Genomic DNA, 21,878 nt, shown 5'->3' on the forward strand with positions numbered 1-21,878 from the left:
ATATCTTGAACAAACCACCTTTCAGATCATTTTCTTTTGAAAATATTCTCAACAAACAGTAAAGCCAAGAGAGGAAAAAAAATCACATTTACATTGCATTCTGTGGAGCATTAATATCTTTGGCTGATCTGAGATTATTCTTAGTGTCCCATAAATAAAAACACCAAAACCTTTATCGTTCAGCTTGATGCAATAAAAAGAAAGGCAAGTCAGGTTATTTATAATTTCACATGTACAATGCTGTGTTTCTAAGCCACAAACACTTTCATAAAAAAATTTTTATTTCACACTTTTATACAAATATCCACAGGTGTCTTCTAATCATGAAATAATTTTACAATGCTAGTTAGTATACAAATGTATCAAATGCAAACAGACCAGTGACTTGACTTGAGATGACATTTTTAACAACTATAAACACCACTACATTCGTGTTTCTTTTTGTTGGTGAACCACCCTTGCACCCCGCCCCCCTTTTTAGGACATTCATTTTTATAACAAAGGTCTATAAACACTTTCAAAATATCAGCTTCTCAGCAACCTATAAGCCAGCGCACTGGGTTCCAAGTTATCTGAGCAAGAAACTGAGATTTTAAACATTGTTATGACCTATTTTAGAGAAATTTCTGTAAACAAAATATCATCTGTAAAACTACTTTTGTTTTGAAAATTCCAAAGCACAACTAATATCTTAAGGGCATAAGATTTCTGGAAAAAAACAAAACAAAACGCAAAAGCATCAATGTCACATATAGCTGTATTTTGTTCTTTTAAAAGATTTTGAGATGCTACTTATACTACAGCCAAACAAATTAGCACCTGTTTGTTGCTGTACCCCCGTAACTTAACATTTTGAAGTACAGTAATTTTTTAAAATTTAGCTTTCCAGCTATTCAATCTCTATTGAATGTATATAATAACTTCCTCCTCCCTCCCCTTCATCTTTAAAATTAAACAATTTAAAGTTCTTTTCAGAGTAGTTATTTTGGGGGATGCAGACAGGGGAGGAAACAAAGCAAAAAACAGAACATGGACTCATTGATTAAACGATTCCAATAATATTGTAAAACTTCGAAGCCACAATGTTCAGACTCTTGGTATCAGGTATTCAGTAGTCTTACACTGGATGGGTCTGGGTCCACCATCGGCACTCACCGTTTCTTTCAAGTCCTGAATATACAACATTTTCAGCAGTGACTAGACTGCACTCAAGTCCAGCAAACAATCCCATTATTTCCAAGAGTTCCTGGTGGTTACAGCAGGAAAATCAGAAATATCACACAGGGCTAAACTAAAAAATATCTTCTGTCTTTAAGAATTACACATCTCACAGTTAAATTCTATTTCTTAAATGTTTTGGGTTTGGAGGGAGAGGATAGTGCTGTCATGAAGGGAGTTAATAACTTAAACTTATACTTTATCTGTAAAGTATACCAACTCTCTGCTATATCTATAAAGACTTACTATGTTCTTTAGGCAGTCAGTAATTGAGGTCCAACCAGTGACCTCTTATGTTCTGATTCTGATTGCTTAATCCAACCTGAAGGGTAAACTGGAGAATCTTTGGCCTGTTAGTCAATAACAAAATGGTTTGTGAAAAAGAAAAATAAATACCATATACAAATAAGTATAACTAGCATTCAAATCTGTTATGCCTGTGTGTTTTAGTGAAAGGGAAATGAAACCTGTGTGTATTTGGCGTGAGCAGGTATTCACACGTCTAGGAAATGGAAAAAGATGGCAGGATGGCAACATTACCTTCTATTGCACATTTAATTTATGGGAGCACTTTAGTTTGAACACAGTTACCCTGATGGCATAGGGTTGTGATGCAGGACAGTTAACTGGCATGTTCTCCCATCCTTTGAGAAGAACGCTGGCAGAGGTGGTGCCAAGGCTGGGACGGTCACTCTGGCGCAGGGGTCACGGTGCCTTCTTCCAGCTACACCTTTGGAAGGATGTCGCGTAAGAGTAACCGGGCAGGCCCTTCCCCAGCACAAGTAAGTCAAAAACAAAGGCAACCCGGAACGTTAAATTAAGGCAGTTAAAGAAAAATCCATTCCAACAGCCTTCAATTTGGCTGTGCAAAACAGGAGCCTCGGGCCACGTAACAATGTCCACAGTTAAAACTGTAGGCCCGTACTGTTGTGCAGTCTGTCTGAAATCAGTATTCAGATATTGAACAGGTTTTTCAATCCATCTGAGTGTCTGGGTTGGGGAAAAAATAAAGCAGTTTGGATACTGTGAAGCTTTTCTGGCCTCCCTAGGAGTAGCTTTCATTTTCATTCCACTTTGTGATCCACTGTTTTTTTTCAGGGTTATCATTATATTTTTCATCTGGGATCTCTCGCTCTTCTTTCCGGATCCTTACAGCGTGGTATCGGGGAACGCTATCATCGTACCTAGAGCGTTTAAAGAATCCACACTGGAGACGGGGGGAGAAAGAAACAGACACAAATTAAGTAATTCCAAGAAGGGCAAGTCCACTAGATGGTAATATCTAAGCTTTCTGTTCAGCTATGCCTAAATTTAGACTGGGACAAAGAATAAAAGCCATGGTTTTCTTTTAAGAAGGAACTAATAGGTCAAAAATAGTAATAGCCGGTGAGGATAAACAGAAGAGAACAGCTGTAAAACTGGAAGAAAAGTCCCTTTTCCCATCTTGTCCTTCCGTCTTATTATAGCAATGTTAGTTACCTCTAAGAGTTGAAGAGTTTATGAAACAGTGCTTCCATTTTTTTATAATCACCATATTATATGTAAAAGATCTAACTTTCAGATTACTAGAACATCATGTTAATTTCAAGAACAACTTTTTTTCAAGGTCATAAACCAAAGATTATTCCATGCCCCTCTTCCACTAACAAAATGGAAATCAGGTCACAAATATTTTACAAATTACTACTTGAAATGGGTGATTTAATCTCCTCTCCTTCTAGGCTCCAGTACATCTTTCTTAATAGCTAAGATGTAATTTATACTGCCTGGATTTCCAAATGAAGCTTCCAAACTAAGCTGTTTCATTAATAAATCATGCAGTGACTGTGTCCTGCAATAAAATCATTCATGTACCACAAAGAATTTGAGAAACTATCACTAGATTGAATTTCAGAGCATCCTCTAATTTCTTTTCTTTTTGGCAAAAATACAGCACTTACACTTAGATTATTAATGAATATATATTTTATTAATCTGTAAAAACATATTCAATCTTATCCAAAGTAGGTTTTTATTGGGAACATACCTGGAAATTCTTAAGTCAGACTGAATTTTTTTAATAAAATATATATATATTTTTTAAAAATATGTCTTTAATTTTTAAATGCAGATAAAAGATGGATGAGGAAGATACTTAGAATAGTTGATTAATGTGTTTACTATGTGACATCAATAGGCATAGAACATTTGTTTTGAATGATGTTAAGCTATAAAAATGGCATGGGGCAAAATAAAATTATGTACAAATTTATCACTATTTATCACAAATTTATCACTAAATCGGTGAGGAAAATGGGACAAGAATTTTTGTTCTAAGGTCTTTTCTATTTTCTGCAAAAAAGCCAAAACACCTATCTGTCACATAGTGTGACTACTGCCCCATTTAAACAAAGAAGAAATCGGGGTGATACATAAACTGAAATGGAAATGCTGGGATTCGTCATGACAGGGCCATGGAAAGGGATTACAGGGGTAATTCTACCCTCTGGTGCCCACAGAAATGGAAAAAGGAATTGCTGCCAATTCCTGTTTCCATGGAGTTACAAATAAGAGAAGCCAAACATGAACTTAAAATCAGCTGAGACCCAGGGCTGAAAAAAATTTCTAGGAACATGGAACAAGGTCAAACTCCATTACAACATTTTGAATAAACTGTCCACAGCATTTTTATATTAAACTTTTGTAAACTGAAGGCCATGTTGGCAAAGAATCATCTTCTGAAGTCAACCATAATGTCTGTCACGCCAGTAGTGAAGAGTTTGTTGTAATGGTCTTTGACTTGTAGTAGATATGCAGGGAAAGGAAGTTGCATGCTTAGCCAGCATAAAACAATTTCTGAGCAACAATAAAAGCATTCCGAAGCCTTGCCCCATCATTTTATAGCACGAAAATCAAAAAGATGACAGTGAGAAAGCCCTCTCTTAAAGAGAAACACAATGTTTCCAACATGCAACAGGTTAATTAGGCAGTCAACACAAACTTCTGTGGGAAATTCCAAAATGGACAAGAAATCTGGGATGATTTCTTATGCATTTTTGAAATTCCAAGTGGTAAGCTACATACTAGATTAACAACACGTGGGAAACCGGTCTACTGTAGAGGTCTAACACCTCCTATGTGTACGTAGATAGCAGTTTTCTTCATTGCTGTGGGTGATGTCTATTAACAACAAAAAGTAGCTCACCTGCAACGAAAGATTCTTTGTGCACTTAAAAAAAAAACAACACTAAGCTTTCAAGTGAAATAAATGAAATAAATTCAAGCAAGGCAAGCCAGTGTGGACATTTGGAAAACGTCTGTTAATGGGACACACACAGCAAGCTGTTGCTTTTAAAGTTAGCCACCACAACCATAGCAGGTTCCACAGCTAGCAATTAAAAAACATTGATCAATTACCAATTACAGAAGTAGATCAATACTACGCATCAGAAGTAAGCCTCTCTTTATCAGATGGCTGAGCATGGATCTCAGCCTTGTGATATGTGGCATCATAGTGATCTTTCTTATTTCTCTTGAAGAAACCACACTACAAGGAAGCAAGGTATTTAGTCAGTGTTACAGTTCTGTGTATAAAAGCTAAACAAAAGAAAAATCTCAAAGTTTAACCTGTTTCCTACTTACAGCTTGCTTACAAAGAGACCACTATGGATCAACCAAAAGGGAACAGACCCCATACCATATGACACAGTGACATCAAGTGTGCTGTATACTCAGTTGCTAAGTCCTGTCTGATTCTTTATAAAGACTGCATGGACTATAGCCCACCAGGCTTCTCGGTCCATGGAATTTTCCAGCCGAGAACATTGGACTGGATTGCCATTTCCTTCTCCAGGGACTCTTCCTGATCCAGGGATCTGCTTGGCAGGCAGATTCTTTACCATGGCACCTCCTGGGAAGCCCCAGTGACGTCAGTTAACCCAACTCTATTACCATGGGTCTCTGGTCAAATATTTATATGGATGACACTAGGAAATTGATTTTTCTATTTGTAACAAATCCTAAGGGCCAAAATCATTCTAAAAGGGAAAATATTTACACATCTGATCATAGTTTTGGGTAGTTTCTTCTTGCGGGGCTTCCCAGGTAGCTCAGTGGTAAAGAATCTGCCTGCCAATGCAGGAGACAGGGGTTCGATCCCTGGGTCAGGAATATCCCCTGGAGGAGAAAATGGTAATCCACTGTAGCATTCTTGCCTGGGAAATTTCACAGACAGGGGAGCCTGATGGGCTATAGTCCACGGGGCTGCAAAAAGTTGGACACAACTCAGCACACACTTTCTTCTTGCAGGGGATATGGAGTCTAACTATGCAAGATTGACATCTGTAGATTACTGATTCAAAGTGTAAGAATAAATTCTCTAAGACTTAGCACAAATCCAAATAAAGAGATACTGAATATATTCCTGTCCTTTTCAGTGAATTTGAAGGGATAAGTGCCATCTACTTGAGGCCTTTGTGGGGTAAATCACAATATAAATTTGAACATACCATCATGAAATAATGATTGCTCTCACTTTCCCAAATTCTGAGCCATCACATAACGTTTAAGTGATAGTAATCTGTGCTCCTCAGATTAGGTCACTCTAAATATAGAGATATAGGAAAAGACTGTCCTTATAGGACCTCTTCTGGAGAGCAATAGAAGGCCATCCTCAAATATCAAACCTCACATTCAGCTTTTGATATCCAAATAATTTCCAGAGCATCTCCTATATCAGCTGGCTGCACTCAGACAAACCTACTGTCTAAAGTAAACATCAGGTAGGGCTGGCTGACTTCCCCTGGGAGGATGGGTCTTGGCATGAGCAGATACCAAACTTCAATCACACGACTGGAGGATGCCCAAAAACTATCTCAAAATTATCTTGGCAAAAGGAAGTTACTTGGAAAAATAAAGCAAAAAGAGATGCCCAATATTTGAAAGTGAGAATATCTTAAGTCCTTGTCCATTATACTTGGATCCAAAGAAAAGATAAAGATAGTTTGATCCTAGGGACTAGTAGTTGAGTTTCATCATCCTTTGCCTCTAGACCAGACATGTTTGGAAACCCCAAATTTCCGGCCTTTTAGAAAAGTAATACACTGCATACATAATGTCACAGTAATTATCCTAATGTTTTAGAACTGAGTAAAGGATAGAGACTATAAATATCCTCTCTTCACATCATGTCAAGTTGAGTTGCCAAATAAGTCATTACAAACTTTGAGTTTTTGGGGACTGTTGATAAAAGTCTGTGAATCTCCATTACTACCTGAGAATAACCCAAGATCTATAGGTGATAACTTTTGCCAAGAAAAGTATGTGACATCTCATGCATTTTTTGTAATGTCGACTATTTACTGGTAGAAAGCAGAGGGAAGATACTACATTATATTTACAGGACCAGACTATAATGAAGTACATCATATTAAACACAGACCTTCCTTATGCTTGACATAGGCTATGGTGACCACTTTGGGATTCATTGATTTCATGCTTTCCTATTTCCTAATCTAGCTGCAACTGTAACAAGCCCCCATTGCTGCCATGAACATTTCTTTACAAAAGTTGAAATTAATAGGGATACAGATTCTGATTAGGGTGATAACCAATTTGGCTTAGATTCAGAATTTGATCAGCAATAAAGAAATGGTCATAGTGGTAAAATTTAAAAAATTATTATCTGCCAAACATGCTATATTATATGTGAAAACACTGAAATTTACACACTTAAGAAACCTCTTATATAAATAGTATTCCTTTACAAAATATTAGATAGGTATTCAGATCTTCATTATATAATTCTTGAGTTTGCTGTATTTTGGAAACATTTCATAGAATAAAATGTTGGGAAAAAGAAGCAATGAAAAATGTATGTACTATCAGTGTTAATTTACTTTAAAAAGAAAACCTGAAATAAAGTTTATATCACAAAACTCAAGTCCCAGATATGACTTACCTTCCACAGTAAAAATACTAATAGACCAAGCATCAAAATCCCAGCAAGAATGGCCACTAGGATGATCCACCAAGGTACTCCTGAATGTTGAGCTACAGTCTTTGAGGGAAACACAGTCACGCGAACCTATGGGGCGTAAAAGAAAGCAAGACCATTACAAACTCGGGTGAGAATTAAACCCTGAGTTTGGATCACTAATTCTGCTTCTAGATACACTTGGTCAATGTAGCCTACAGATGGATGACGTGTCTTTTTGGTGTGAGTTCCTTTCCTTTAGTAATGGAATATTGCTTCAAGAGGCATTTCTTGGAGCTCTTTTGCCAGAACCTGGAAAATGCTGAATTATGTTTTGATGAAATAATTGCTTCTGTGCTAACTTATCTTTTATAAATTTTTATAATCAATAAAAGTAGAGAAAATTGTATAATGAACCATCATTTAATCAACAGCAAGTTTCAACAATTACCCAGAGGGATACAACCAATCTTGTTATATCTACATTAATATAACCTGGTATCTTTTTGAGAACAATCACCCTCTCTTAATCAAGCATTCAACAATGGCAACAAAACGGTCCATTTATGCACAATTAGCCTACATTCCTCACTCATATTTTAAAGATGTTATGAAATATAAGAGGAATGGAGCTGCATTACTGACACCATTCTAATTTTCCCTTAAGGTTAAAAGCAAGCAGGACCCAGTGGGGCCCTCTCAGCAGACCAAAGCTTTATGGTTCAAACCTGACAGTTACTTGGAACCACAGGATTGTGATGGTCATCTTTGAAAACAGAAGATTACCTCTTCCCCAGCACATAGCCCCTTCCTCTCTTCCCTAAGTAATCTCAGAACAAAACCTGGGCAGTTGGTTCTTTGGGACATGAGTTTACCTTCTCCCCAGGATTGCTAGATTCCTCAATAAAGCTTTCTTTTCTTTTACCTAACACTTGTCTCTCAGTATTGGATTCTTGGGTTATGAGAAGCCAAACCTGAGTTTGGATAGCAAACTAAAGATGCTCGTAAAGAATAAAATTTTCTGAAATGGCTTGCAGTCATTTATTACGACAATGTGTACATACAAACGAGACTCTGGATTCATTCAGAGGCAGCTTACAGCTTTAAGCAGCAGCTGATGAGAAGTTTAAGCTCTAAATACTTGATAGCTGGCAAATACCAATTGAATAGAAGTGTTTATTCAGAAATCTAAAAAGTTGCTTATGGTAATTTGCAACAATTTGGTTATTTGAGTTTAGAATTCAAGTGGATTTCTGTGATGCCAGAAGGTTTTTTTCAGGAAACTAATCTTCAAAGCTTACAAAAGACCTGGTGAAAGCTATAAATATGATTTTGTAAACTATACTGATTATTCATCTATCACTTTGAAGTTTCTGCTATTTTTGAATTTAAAGAATATCAAGTGAAGGGTAAAGAAAACTTAAGAGAGAACAATTTAACTCCTCAGAAGTGTTTCTAGATAAGTATTCTACATTAGTGTTGAATTCTGGATGCTGCCTAAAATGCTTCCATGTCTACACTGTGATCCAATACTACTATACTAGAACACTTAAAAAAAAAAAAAAAAACTCTTAAAGTACTTCTATCTATACTAGAAAACAAGTTTTCAACCTGCTCTTACAGAATATACTTAAAAGCAGGAACTGCTTTTCTTTAAACATCTTTAACAGGAACAGAATTCACATTAAGAGTTTTCTAAACTCTAACCACATAAACAACCTTTATCAGCTACTATGTTTCCTGTTATGGTCTCAATGAAGTTTCACTTAAGCTCTCAGCCCAGGGGAGGGCCTCCTGACTCACTTCCTCTTGCCTCCCCTTTCCCCAACAGGTGTCCTCAGTTCAGTCGCTCAATTGTGTCCGACTCTTTGTGACCCCATGAATCGCAGCACGCCAGGCCTCCCTGTCCATCACCAACTCCCAGAGTTCACCAGGACCCACATCCATCGAGTCAGTGATGCCATCCAGCCATCTCATCCTCTGTCGTCCCCTTCTCCTCCTGCCCCCAGTCCCTCCCAGCATCAGAGTCTTTTCCAATGAGTCAATTCTTCGCATGAGGTGGCCCAAGTACTGGAGTTTCAGCTTCAGCATCATTCCCTCCAAAGAAATCCCAGGGCTGATCTCTTTCAGAATGGACCAGTTGGGATCTCCTTGCAGTCCAAGGGACTCTCAAGAGTCTTCAACACCACAGTTCAAAAGCATCAATTTTTCGGCGCTCAGCCTCCTTCACAGTCCAACTCTCACATCCATACATGACCACAGGAAAAACCATAGCCTTGACTAGACGGACCTTTGTTGGCAAATGTCTCTGCTTTTGAATATGCTATCTAGGTTGGTCGTAATTTTCCTTCCAAGGAGTAAGCGTCTTTTAATTTCATGGCTGCAGTCACCATCTGCAGTGATTTTGGAGCCCAGAAAAATAAAGTCTGACACTTTCCACTGTTTCCCCAACTATTTCCCATGAAGTGATGGGACCGAATGCCATGATCTTTGTTTCCTGAATGTTGAGCTTTAAGCCAACTTTTTCACTCTCCACTTTCACTTTCATCAAGAGGCTTTTGAGTTCCTCTTCACTTTCTGCCATAAGGGTGGTGTCATCTGCATATCTGAGGTTGTCGATATTTCTCCCGGCAATCTTGATTCCAGCTTGTGTTTCTTCCAGTCCAGCGTTTCTCATGATGTACTCTGCGTAGAAGTTAAATAAGCAGGGTGATAATATACAGCCTTGACGTACTCCTTTTCCTATTTGGAACCAGTCTGTTGTTCCATGTCCAGTTCTAACTGTTGCTTCCTGATCTGCATACAGGTTTCTCAAGAGGCAGGTCAGGTGGTCTGGTATTCCCATCTCTTTCAGAATTTTCCACAGTTTATTGTGATCCACACAGTCAAAGGCTTTGGCGTAGTCAATAAAGCAGAAATAGATGTTTTTCTGGAACTCTCTTGGTTTTTCCATGATCCAGCGGATGTTGGCAATTTGATCTCTGGTTCTTCTGCTTTTTCTGAAACCAGCTTGAACATCAGGAAGTTCACGGTTCATGTATTGCTGAAGCCTGGCTTGGAGAATTTTGAGCATTACTTTACTAGTGTGTGAGCTGAGTGCAATTGTGCAGTAGTTTGAGCATTCTTTGGCATTGCCTTTCTTTGGGATTGGAATGAAAACTGACCTTTTCCAGTCCTGTGGCCACTGCTGAGTTTTCCACATTTGCTGGCATATTGACTGCAATACTTTCACAGCATCATCTTTCAGGATTTGAAATAGCTCAACTGGAATACCATCACCTCCACAGGTGTCCTAGCTTTAAGCTAAAACAACTCTTTCTTGAGATTACTGGTTGAAGCAGAGAGGTACCCATGAAGTAGGGGAGAGAGAATGGTGAGAGACCAGTAAAGAAATAACATAGTTGATATGAGTGCTAAGTCAGACAATCCTAAACTAAAAAGATTACTTCCACCAGCCTGTGCTTTATCTTGGCTTCCAAGGTGCACAGTGGTCAAGAATCCTCTGCCAGTACAGGAAACACAAAAGATGCAGGTTCAATCCTTGGGTCCAGAAGACCCCCTGTAGAAGGGAACAGGTCCCACTCCAGTATTCTTGCCTGGAGAATTCCAAGGACAGAGGAGCCCGGCGGGCTACAGTCCATGGGGTTGCACAAAGTCGGGCACGACTTAGCAGCATGCACACACACATGCTTTATCTCATTTAACTCTGCTTCCCTAGTATGTAGCACAGGCAAGCCACACAGTATCCATGGGCAAGGTGATGACTTGGAAGGGCCATTCTCATTTTTACCAATAAGCCTTGATGAACCCTTTTGAAGTGGAGAGTAGACACTGGTCCACAGACAGAGGAATCAGCCCTATCACCACGGTACCAGTCTTTCAAATGGATGCTCTTAGAGGGAAACCACACCCCAAAACTGCTGCAATCCGACAGCCATAAGGGCTGAACAAGGTAGTTTTTTATTTTGTGGGGTTAGGAGTCGGGTGCAGTGTAAGCAGGAACTCAGCCGAGAGCTCTAAGCCCCAGGTCTGGCTACCATTCAAATCAGATCTTGGAGCCTTTTAGAAACGAAAACAAGTCACTGTGCATCAGACTGAGGACGAATGCTAGGCTCTGGACCACACATTTAAAGTTCGGATGTGCTCTGCAAACTCAGTGTGTGTGTGTGTAAGGCCACGCCGCAGGAAGGCGAGAGAGGCCGGTCAGCAAGACTTTATTGTTTGTTTCCTTAAACTGTCAACTCTGTGTGGTGTGTGCGTGTGCATTTTGACAGTCATTCTCCAGCTGGGACTGAGAATAGGAGGGGAGTGGAGCTGGCTTTAGAATCAGGAGGGGGCAGACAAACTATGAGCTGAGATTCCCAGAGCTCTGGACACCTTGTCTCATCTCGTCACAGCAACTATTACTGATGAACAATGACAGGTTCAGGCCAGTAGAAACTACTCCAACTTCAAAAACAAACAAACAAAAAAATTGTTTTGCTTGCATTAAAATCTAGGCATTTCCACAGGGATGACCTGTGCATGTGAACCTCATCCATCATGTGTCCAGAGGAAAAGGGTTTAATTCTGCTGATGCATTAAATTCCATCACCAGTGAGGAGTGCTGAGACCACATGAGCTTTCCCCCAGCCAAAGCTGTTTCCCTAAATCACTTTTTAATGTAATACACTCCACTCTCATTGAACTTTAGTATAAGATACTCACCCAGTGAAAGTATTTTTGTTATCTTTTACAAAACTATTAAGGAAACCATCCCCTTAGTGAGTATTCTTCATATTAGAAATTCATCTTATAGAAGAATCCACATCTCAAGTCCTTCTCTGAATTTAGAACCAAAAAATGAAAATCTCCTCCACCCTGAAGAATAACATGCCTACTTCCACTTATCACACTCTTTCTCATTTTTGGCAGGCAGGAAGTTTACCCACTCTCTTCCTATTCCTTAGGAATGAAGTTCAGTTTAGTCGCTCAGTCGTGTCCAACTCTTTGTGATCCCATGAACTGCTGCATGCCAGGCCTCGCTGTCCATTACCAACTCCCGGAGTCTACCAAAACCCATGTCCATTGAGTCGGTGATGCCATCCAACCATCTCATCCTCTGTCATCCCCTTCTCCTCCTGCCCTCAATCTTTCCCAGCATCAGGGTCTTTTCAGATGAGTCAGCTCTTCACGTCAGGTGGCCAAAGTATTGGAGTTTCAGCTTCAACATCAGTCCTTCCAATGAACACCCAGGACTGATCTCCTTTAGGATGGACTGGTTGCATCTCCTTGCAGTCCAAGAGTCTTCTCCAGCACCACAGTTCAAAAGCATCAATTTTTCGGTGCTCAGCTTTCTTTATATTCCAACTCTCACATCAATACATGACCACTGGAAAAACCATACCCTTGACTAGACGGAGCTTTGTTGACAAAATAATGTCTCTGCTTTTGAATATGCTGTCTAGGTTGGTCATAACTTTCCTTCCAAGAAGTAAGCGTCTTTTAATTTCATGGCTGCAATCACCATCTGCAGTGATTCTGGAGCCCCCAAAAATAAAGTCAGCCACTGCTCCCACTGTTTCCCCATCTATTTGCCATGAAGTGATAGGACTGGATGCCATAATCTTTGTTTTCTGAATGCTGAGCTTTAAGCCAACTTTTTCACTCTCCTCTTTCACTTTCATCAAGAGGCTCTTTAGTTCCTCTTCACTTTCTGCCATAAGGGTGGTGTCATCCGCATATCTGAAATTATTGGTATTTCTCCCGGCAATCTTGATTCCAGCTTGTGCTTCTTCCAGTCCAGCGTTTCTCATGATGTACTCTGCATAGAAGTTAAATAAGCAGGGTGACAATATACAGCCTTGATGTACTCCTTTTCCTATTTGGAACCAGTCTGTTGTTCCATGTTGCTTCCTGACCTGCATACAGGTTTCTCAAGAGGCAGGTCAGGTGATCTGGTATTTCCATCTCTTTCAGAATTTTCCACAGTTTATTGTGATCCACACAGTCAAAGGCTTTGGCACAGTCAATAAAGCAAAAATAGATGTTTTTCTGGAACTCTTGCTTTTTTGATGATCCAGCGGATGTTGGCAATTTGATCTCTGGTTCCTCTGCCTTTTCTAAAACCAGCTTGAACATCTAGAAGTTCATATTGCTGAAGCCTGGCTTGGAGAATTTTGAGCATTACTTTACTAGTGTGTGAGATTAGTGCAATTGTGCAGTAGTTTGAACATTCTTTGGCATTGCCTTTCTTTGGGAAGGAATGAAGTGGGGATATGTAAGTACAACCAGTAAGAAACTTCCTCCTTCCTTGGCTGAATTCAACAAATCTCTCCTGGTTCACTCTCTCCTGTGTTCATTCAGTCATGTCTGACTCTTTGGGACCCCATGGACTGTGGCCTACAGGCTTCTCTGTCCATGGAATTTTCCAGGCAAGAATACTGGAGTGGGTTGCCGTTTCCAACTCCTGGGGATCTTCCTGACCCAGGGGTTGAACCTGAATCTCTTGTGTCTCCTATATTGGCAGGTGGATTCTTTACCACTGCACCACGTGGCAAGCCCCACTCACTGTCTCCTAGACCATGAAATTCTTAACAATTGACACTATCTTATTCAATTTTGCCTCTCTAGCACTTTTGTGAGGAAGGCTTCTCTGGCACTGCTGCAGTACATCCATGGTTAATTGGCTTGTTAACTGGATCAATTTAATTGCTGCTAAAATTTTAGTAACCATCTTATCTGGTTCAGTTGGGTGACCAGCTCTCCCTGACTTTTCTTATAACAATATCTTAAATGTGTTTTATTAAGAAATGAACACAGGTGGGAGGAAGGTTCAAGAGGGAGAGAACATATGTATACCTATGACTGATTCATGTTAATGTTTGGCAGAAACCAACACAATTATGTAAAGCAATTATCCTTCAATAAAAAAATAAATATTTTAAAAAAGAATTGAACACAAAACTCTTAAAATTGGTTGGGTTATAAGGAAACAAAGATTTTTTTATCTTTTTAAAGCCAGGATTAGAGTAAAAGCAATGGGAAAACATATCAACATTAAGACCAAAAGACAAGGCTGAATTATTCAACCTCCTTTGCTTCATGTCCAAAGAAAAATAATCTAGACACTGGAAAAGACAGAGAATCAAGATAAAAATGAAATTGAAACCCTCAGTAAGTGAGGAAATAAAAAATGAAGGCATTTTGACACTTGAATTAAGTTTGAAAACTTTAGACCACACCCCCAAACTGCACCTTAAAATTCTAAAGAAACATGTAGATATGACAGCTGAGCTATTATATCTCAGACATCAGTTAATAGAACAGGTAACAGAAGACTAGAAATTAAAAAGTCTCTGTTTTAAAAAGAAATGGGTTCCAGATATGAGACTAATCCATTTTCAAATCTACCAATTATTAAATAAATAAAGTAGTAGTATAGCAAAGATTCCAATTCCCATTAGTAGGCATGGGCTCTGAAAGCCCTGAGAACATGAAATGCCCAAGAGAACCTCATTGTCTAGACACCATGGCCTTCAGTTCCATCATCTTCAAGAAAACAAGAGCACTTGATGAGAAGTCATAAGCCCAAGGTCTGGTCTTACCTCTACCCCACACGCTGGTCCTGTGACCCTGAGGGACAGACAACCTTCCCTGGACTCAAGTTTTCTCATCTGAACTTGAGATTTGGGGACTTAATGGGGAGCAAGTATTACAGAATCAAAGAATAGCGGCCCAGAAGCCAGAATGGCATAGATTTCAATCCAGGACCCCAAATGACATCCCCTGTCTATGCCTGCTTCCTTTTTTGTAAAGTGGGTACAATGTCTACCTTGGCATTCTCCTGCAGTTTAAATGATAGTATACGGGTAAAGCATCTAGTAGATGGTAGACATTTAATTAGTGCTTTATTAATATTAGTTTCTTCCCTCTCAAGTTTTCTTCTCTTTGAAGCTCAGTGAATCTCAGGATTGCTGATTAAAGCTACATAAAGTTATAGCAACTGCCTTTAGTCAGAGAGGCAGAGAAAGGATTCTCAGGAAGGGTGTGGTTTGACAGTCCTTATGATGCCTTATTAGTAAAGGTAGAGGAACTTCCCTGGTGGTCCAGTGGTTAAGAATTTGCTTTCCAAAGCACAGGATATGGGTTCAATCCCTGGTTGGGGAACTAAGATCCCACATGCCAAGGGGCAACTGAGCCCACATGCCACAACAAGCCTGCGCACAAGGAAGACTCAGTGCCCCCTAAAAATTAAATTAAATTTAAAAATTTTAAAAAGATGTAGAAAGGTAGGAGTAACCTGCAAAGACAACATAAGGTCAAGGTGAGGGTACATCCCGGTTAAGTATGGGACAGTCCCGGTTTACACCACATGCCCCAGCATCCTGCCCCATTTAGCACTTGCCCAGACAAATGTTTGTATTCTAGTTGAGATGGTAAATTTTAATTAAGGGTCACTATATTCCAGAAACCAAGGTCATCAGGGAGACACACTGGATTTCAGCTGGTCAAAGGACTGAAGCCTAGACATTTGCCTTAAGTACATCAGTAGATCAGCTTTAGGACAGTCATTCTTCTCCATTCACGCTCTTTTGCAAAACACTCCCACCTGTGACCTGCAGTCATTTACTTTGAGAGCCTGATACAAGTCCCTATGGGGCCAGACCCCCCCCCCCAACTAGGAACCCTTTACTATACACAAGCTTCTGCTGCTAGTCCTGGTCAACAGTTTTCTTAATTACCTGCATGAAAACACCCATGCTTCTTGGTTTTAAAAAGATAAAGCTTGCAAGGAAAGAAAGTTATCAGAGAATAAATGATCAAGACTCAAAATTACGCTGTAAGCCCAAACAACAGATCAAAAGTAAACCACACAAGATGTGAGGATGCACTTAAAGGCGTGTATTTACATTTTAAAAAACTGCTCAAGGGTGTGATGTGGGAAATATAGTTTGACAGCACATTCAGATGAAAACACCTGGAAGTTTCAGTAGAACACAAGCAGAAAAATAGTAGCTGCCAGAAATGCAAACCATCTTCAGCAACCATTTAAAGACCACATTTTAGGCTGAACTAATAGAAGCTGGGAGGCTATTGAAGGTAAAGTTAAGCTGAACTAGGCAGACCACACGTCAGCTCTCCTTCCTGGAGCTGGCCCAGGAAGAGAAGAGATCTGGAACCTGTGCAGCTGCATCGGGCAGGACAGATAATTGAAGAGCTGGGTGGTCAGCTTTGAAGACAGTAAGAGAGATACGTCCAAGAAAGCATGACAATTTCCTTCAATTATTTCAAAGGCTGCTACATGGCCGAGAAGGAGGACTTATGTTGGGACTTGTTCCAGGGGGCATAATCAGGAACTGATCTTAGAAGATTCAAGTCTCAATCCGTATATAGAGATGGTTTCTAATAACTGCCACTGGCCATACACGCCAAGAGCTCCCCCATAGCGCAGGGAGGTTACCATCAGTAGGAGTATGCCAACATTGGCATTGGCATGAGAGGCGGTACAAGATGTGGGATCTTTAGACTTAGGAGGTGCACCCCTCCTCTCCTTGAGCCAACAGCTCTCAAGTCTGTCCCATCCACAGCAGAATGAGATGACCCGAGTCACGTCTTTCTTCCATGATTCTACTGAAATACAACTTGGGGTGGGTACCACCTTAAGACATGACCTACTTTCTCTTTAAAGGGAGTATCAGTGCCGTGAGAGACATGAGTCCAGAACAGCGTGTCCTTAGGCCATGGGCGTGGGGTGGAGGAGAGAGAGCAACTAAGTGAAGCCCATGGAATCCTAACCTGAGTGCCTGCGTTGGGCAGCTTGATATTCTCGGTGGCAGCAATGACATCAATGGAAGCCCGCACGAGAATGTCCAAGTAGTTCATCTTGGAGTATTCCTGTTTGGAGACAAAGTGAGTGAAAGCGTGAGTGAAAAGAGAAATGGTCTAGCAGGTGGCAGACGGCTTGGGGGACACAGCCTGCGGTGGGGGTCACACCTCCAGAAACGTGCTGTTCCATAACCTCGAGCGCAGGACCACGGAGGCCTTGCTGTCCAGCCCTCGCAGCGGGCACTTGATGTTCACACAGTTCACGTTCACGCTGCAGTTCTGGGGAGAAAAGAAGAACAGGACTTACAGCACCACGGTCTGGGGAAGGCCTTCCCGCCACCCCCTGGAAAACTCACAGCTCTTGAAAAATACTCACAAGGGTCTGATATTTTCTTTCAGAAAATAAAGAAAATTTTCTGCCATCATCTGTCTGTCTTTCGGCAATTTCTCGTTTCCTTCTTGAGTTGTGAGCCTCCTGAAAAGAATTACATCTGAAATACTTCCACCAAGTGTAATTTGTGGCATTACTGTACAAATCTCCAGAGCACACCCTTCCAGATTGTGCCAAATTCACGACTGATAATCCTCACCTTTCTGCCAGCACCAAGGTGCATAAATAATTGAAGTGTAAGATCACAAAGTGTTAATTACCAACCTCACTTCAACTTTATTTTTCAAGGTAATTTTCTTTCATTCCAACCTTAAAACTCAGAGTGAGACAAAGGCTTTCTTTGTTCTGCTGTCTCCTCACCAAACTGTGAGCATCCTGAGATCAGGAACCAATCTCATTCCTCTACCCCTAAGCACTCAGATCGGTACCTAACCTAACTGTAAAAAGTAAGCACATCCTGAATGAGTGACACGGAATGAGGAAAAGGGAAAGTAGAAAAAGATCGAGCATGGTTTATTCAAAGGAGAATACTGAAAACTAAGCCAAGGAAGATGCTTTAAAATTTCATTTTTCAGACTTCCCCAGTGGTACAATGGATAAGAATCCACCTGCCAATGCAGGGGACACAGGTCCAATCCCTGGTCCGGGAAGATCTCACATGCCTCAGAGCAACTAAAGCGCATGTACCACAACCACTGAGCCCACGCTCTAGAGCCTGCCAACTGCAACCAGAGAGCCCATGTGCCTGTGCTCCACAGTAAGAGAAGCCGCTGCAAAGAGAAGCCCATGCAGCGCAAGGAAGAGTAGCCCCCACTCACCACAACTAGAAGAAAGCCATGAGCAGCAACAAAGACCCAGCAAAAGCAAAAATAAATAAATCAACTGCCATTTCTCTTAAAGATTAGGAATAATGGACCATCTTGTTTCTCCAAGTTGATGAATATAAACCACCAACTATGAACACTGGTCATACCCAGTCACCTTAGAATTTAAAAGAAGCAGACTTGCAATAACAAAGCAAGTCTTTATCAAAATGGAGCAAAAATGATAGACTAGATAGTTACTTAAGTGTGGAGCAGTACACAGAGAGGTTAACAGTGCAGGCTTTGAAAACAAGCAGGGCTGTGCATGAATGCACTGCCCTCATAACTGCTGAGTGACTCTGAGAAGGTTAATCTCTCTGATTTTCAATGTCCTCATCTCTGAAATGGTGGGGATGAGAAAAATACCTCATCAGACGATCAAGAGAATGAAATGAGAAAATGCAAACCTAATGCTTAGCATGGTGCTTGAGACATAACAAGTACTCAATAAATATTTTCTATTTTAAAAAAGAATGAAAAGTCTTCAAGGTCACTTGCTAAGGTGCCAGTATGTTCTGTAATGCTTGATTCCACTGGGAGTTAACATTGGCTGGCCCATCCCCAGGGCATGTCCTTATACATCACACTGGGCCTTCAAACTTCAGAAAATGTCATTTGCTTCAACATGCACAAAATGACCCTGACTTATATGCCACAGTGGTCCCTAATCAGCAGAAATCCTCAGCCTGACTTGGTTACTCACAACAAAACAGAAACTATGACACCAAAGGAAAAAAAAATTCAACATGCCAGAATGTCAGTTTCCCAAGGCAAGCAATGATTTCCCCTTTCTCTTATATTAACATCTATGGAGACATGAGACAGATGCATCAACATACCGTTAGTTTCAGGAAGTTTATTTCACCCTGTGGCTCACAAGTTATTTTTTCCAATCCTTTTGATTCTACTTTCACCAAATAAAGCAACCATTTGCCGTTGCTAATTTCTTTTGGCCACTGGATATTCAAGGTTGCTGTGCCGAGGTTTTTAAGAGGTTTGCCCAAGTTAATTACCTGTTAGAAAATAATATGTATTATCTCAGTGTAAATCTCTCAACATAAAATTAAGTTAAGCAGTTCCTATTGCCAAGATAAAAAAGCCAAAATATCTGGCATAATCCAACAATAAAAGCACAGGCTCCAAAAGTGGACTTTGGATAGGGCATCCAAAATAGAGATTTGTGTTTAAAGATTCTTGTCAATAAAAATAGGGGGAAAAAAAGATCAAAGAGAAATAATTGTTCCCTCAATCCGGGATCAACTTTTGTGTGCAACAGAATCTGCCAGGCTCTCAAAACGCCCAGGGAGAAGTCACGTGTGTTCTTATTTCGCTCTGTAACCACTCTGCCTGGCAGGTGACAAAGCCACTGTGGTGACAGTGCAGTCATAACCTGCTTCTGGGGAGCCCCACGTACTGCAAATGAAGCTGCCTCTGTCCTGACCACAGGGCGGGGGCCTGGGATAACACCTGAGAGACCCAGAGGAGGGCCATTCTGGCAGCCATGAACCCATGAGTCCAAGCTGGGGACGGGGCAGGGAGCAACTCCGTGCAACAGAAATCAAAAGAGTTTGTATGAAAGACTGCTCCAGAACCCACAGACCTCTTTGCAGCCACATCTGCATAGGTGCCATAATCACCACCACCCACTAGCTGTCACAGTTCTGTCTAAAGCTAAGAGATGCTTTCAGAGGAGAATTCCACCTCTTCATCCTCCTAGAGTCAAGGGTGGACCCATTTTTGCTATTTCAGACTTTCACCTCAACAACAGTCCCTATGCTTTCAGGAGTGTGATTTGAGCCACAGACCTGAACCTGCGTATGAGTTGTGAGTCACCTCTGTACCTTGCACTCATGTTCATTTGACTGGACTTAAGAGCCACTGTGACCACCTACTTTGGAATGGGTCAGAGCAGTCATTAGTCTTCCTTATGGGTACACGTCAAACCCACATTCACCATCACAAAACTGCTTGGGAAAGGTCAGTGAACATTAACCATAAGCAATAAGAGAGATGATCTTATAACAGAGGAAGAAATAAATCATTCACACATTCTAAAGCCAAATAGCATTTTGAGATTTTTGTTTTATAGACAGACTCTGGGGAGAAAAAAAGCGAGTATTTCTTTGTCTCAACACCACAATTATTATTAATACATTAAAACTCCCTAAGAAGAAAAAGACCAAACTGAATTTGATTCTGAACAAAGACCTATGTTGAATGAAGTTGTGGTTCTCCATTCTGAAAGACAACTTTTACACTAAGCCAGTATGCTGTTTAAAAACTGGCAAGCTCTCTTTATCATGCTTATTTATTGTTACTTATTAAAACTACATATTCAAGATCATACACAGCATACGTTAGCTTCTGATACACAGACTGGAAGGGCCAACTGCAACCACTTACCCTGAACTCGTACTCAATTAAACTTCCCACGTCCTCTTCAGATTTCATCGCTTGCTCACCAACTACTGTACCTCCAAAATACACCTGGGAAGGTTTAGCAACCCTGTTAAATTAGAAAACACCAGTTTTAGTGAGAATGGTAAATGGTTCTTTCAGACACTGATTTGTTATGCTAAACACAAACACTTACCCGGAGACCGATAAAAGCAGTTCAATAACCACTTTTGCTGTAGCTGTAATTGAAGCCAAATTATCTTGATTGCTTGTTCTGAAAAAATGAAAGGGAAACAATAGGGTTTTATTGTAACAGTCAGTTTTCTCATTAAATTACACTCCTTTTATGAGTTAGATAAAGGCCAATTCATTGACTGGCTGTGTTTTCACGAAATGATTCTGAATGGAAGGTTGAAAGAATCTCTTACGTTTCCAACTTCAGATTAATATCCAGATCTGTGGTGTCAAAGGTGACCTCAGTTGTACTTAAAATCAAATAAAAAGTAACCTAAGAAACAGAAATAGCTGTTACCATAGGCTGAACATATTGACACTGCAATGGTATTTTAAAAATTAAAATACAGTATGTAAAGGCATCACCTACACTGGAATTTCTTTTAAAAGGATTCCCAAGCTCACAGTCTGCTTGTGAGCCATTCTGGTTGGCAACACAACTCAACTGCTTCTCCTGTAGTAGAAAAACAGACCAGATCACAAAAAATTCACTTACCAGGCAATGTTGTTTTTTTTTTCCCCTCCGAGCTGGTCTCTTAAAATACTTACAGGGAAAGCCCTCAGTTCTCTATATGCAGAGTAAGTCAGAGTGTCTGGAAAAGTGGCAATGAGTTTAGCTTCGTGAGCGTCGTCACCATCTTTGGTGGGATTCTTTGGGTTAGAAGGGCTGTTCGTCACTGTTATTTCTAAAGCAATGTCCTTCTGATCTTTTAGAACTAGTTCTGGTACACCTTTGTGACTATTACAATAAAAAAAAAAAGGAAAACAACAAAGTTCTCAATGGATTTGCAATAACCCTTCAAAAAAAGCCACTGCAAACCCAGGGACATTTTCCATTTTTGCTAGTACTACAGCGCAATTCTTACATTGGTAAATAAGAAAACTTGTCCTGATTTCCTTCTCGGGTACAAAATTTATACTCTAGCTTAAGGTTGCTGTTACATATGTTGTCGTCTCCACATCCCTCTTTTAAGAAGTGCACCTGTAGGAAAACAAAATTGTAATTTACACCATG

General features: G+C 40.2%; 1 protein-coding gene across 2 annotated transcripts in view; it reads right to left on the reverse strand.

Annotated features, from left to right (window-relative positions):
* Window positions 1–263: 263 nt before the first annotated feature.
* ITGA6 (integrin subunit alpha 6) overlaps window positions 264–21,878 on the reverse strand; it is an 87,762-nt gene continuing 66,147 nt past the window's right edge. Inside the window, exons 14-26 of one of the 2 annotated variants that reach the window (NM_001109981.2) lie at window positions 21,730–21,845; window positions 21,413–21,602; window positions 21,234–21,317; window positions 21,058–21,137; window positions 20,826–20,903; window positions 20,636–20,738; window positions 19,072–19,245; window positions 17,355–17,453; window positions 17,147–17,257; window positions 16,949–17,047; window positions 7,157–7,282; window positions 4,615–4,744; window positions 1,625–2,425 (exon numbers count right to left, since the gene is read on the reverse strand). In NM_001109981.2, the coding sequence (NP_001103451.1) occupies window positions 4,637–4,744; window positions 7,157–7,282; window positions 16,949–17,047; window positions 17,147–17,257; window positions 17,355–17,453; window positions 19,072–19,245; window positions 20,636–20,738; window positions 20,826–20,903; window positions 21,058–21,137; window positions 21,234–21,317; window positions 21,413–21,602; window positions 21,730–21,845 (1,368 nt within the window). In that variant the 3' untranslated portion in view covers window positions 1,625–2,425; window positions 4,615–4,636. Of the gene's footprint in view, window positions 2,426–4,614; window positions 4,745–7,156; window positions 7,283–16,948; window positions 17,048–17,146; window positions 17,258–17,354; window positions 17,454–19,071; window positions 19,246–20,635; window positions 20,739–20,825; window positions 20,904–21,057; window positions 21,138–21,233; window positions 21,318–21,412; window positions 21,603–21,729; window positions 21,846–21,878 lie in introns of both variants that reach the window. The other variant, XM_005202341.5, reaches the window with a different exon arrangement.

Source organism: Bos taurus, chromosome 2 (genome assembly GCF_002263795.3).
Source record: "Bos taurus isolate L1 Dominette 01449 registration number 42190680 breed Hereford chromosome 2, ARS-UCD2.0, whole genome shotgun sequence".
Classification (NCBI taxonomy): Eukaryota; Metazoa; Chordata; class Mammalia; order Artiodactyla; family Bovidae; genus Bos; species Bos taurus.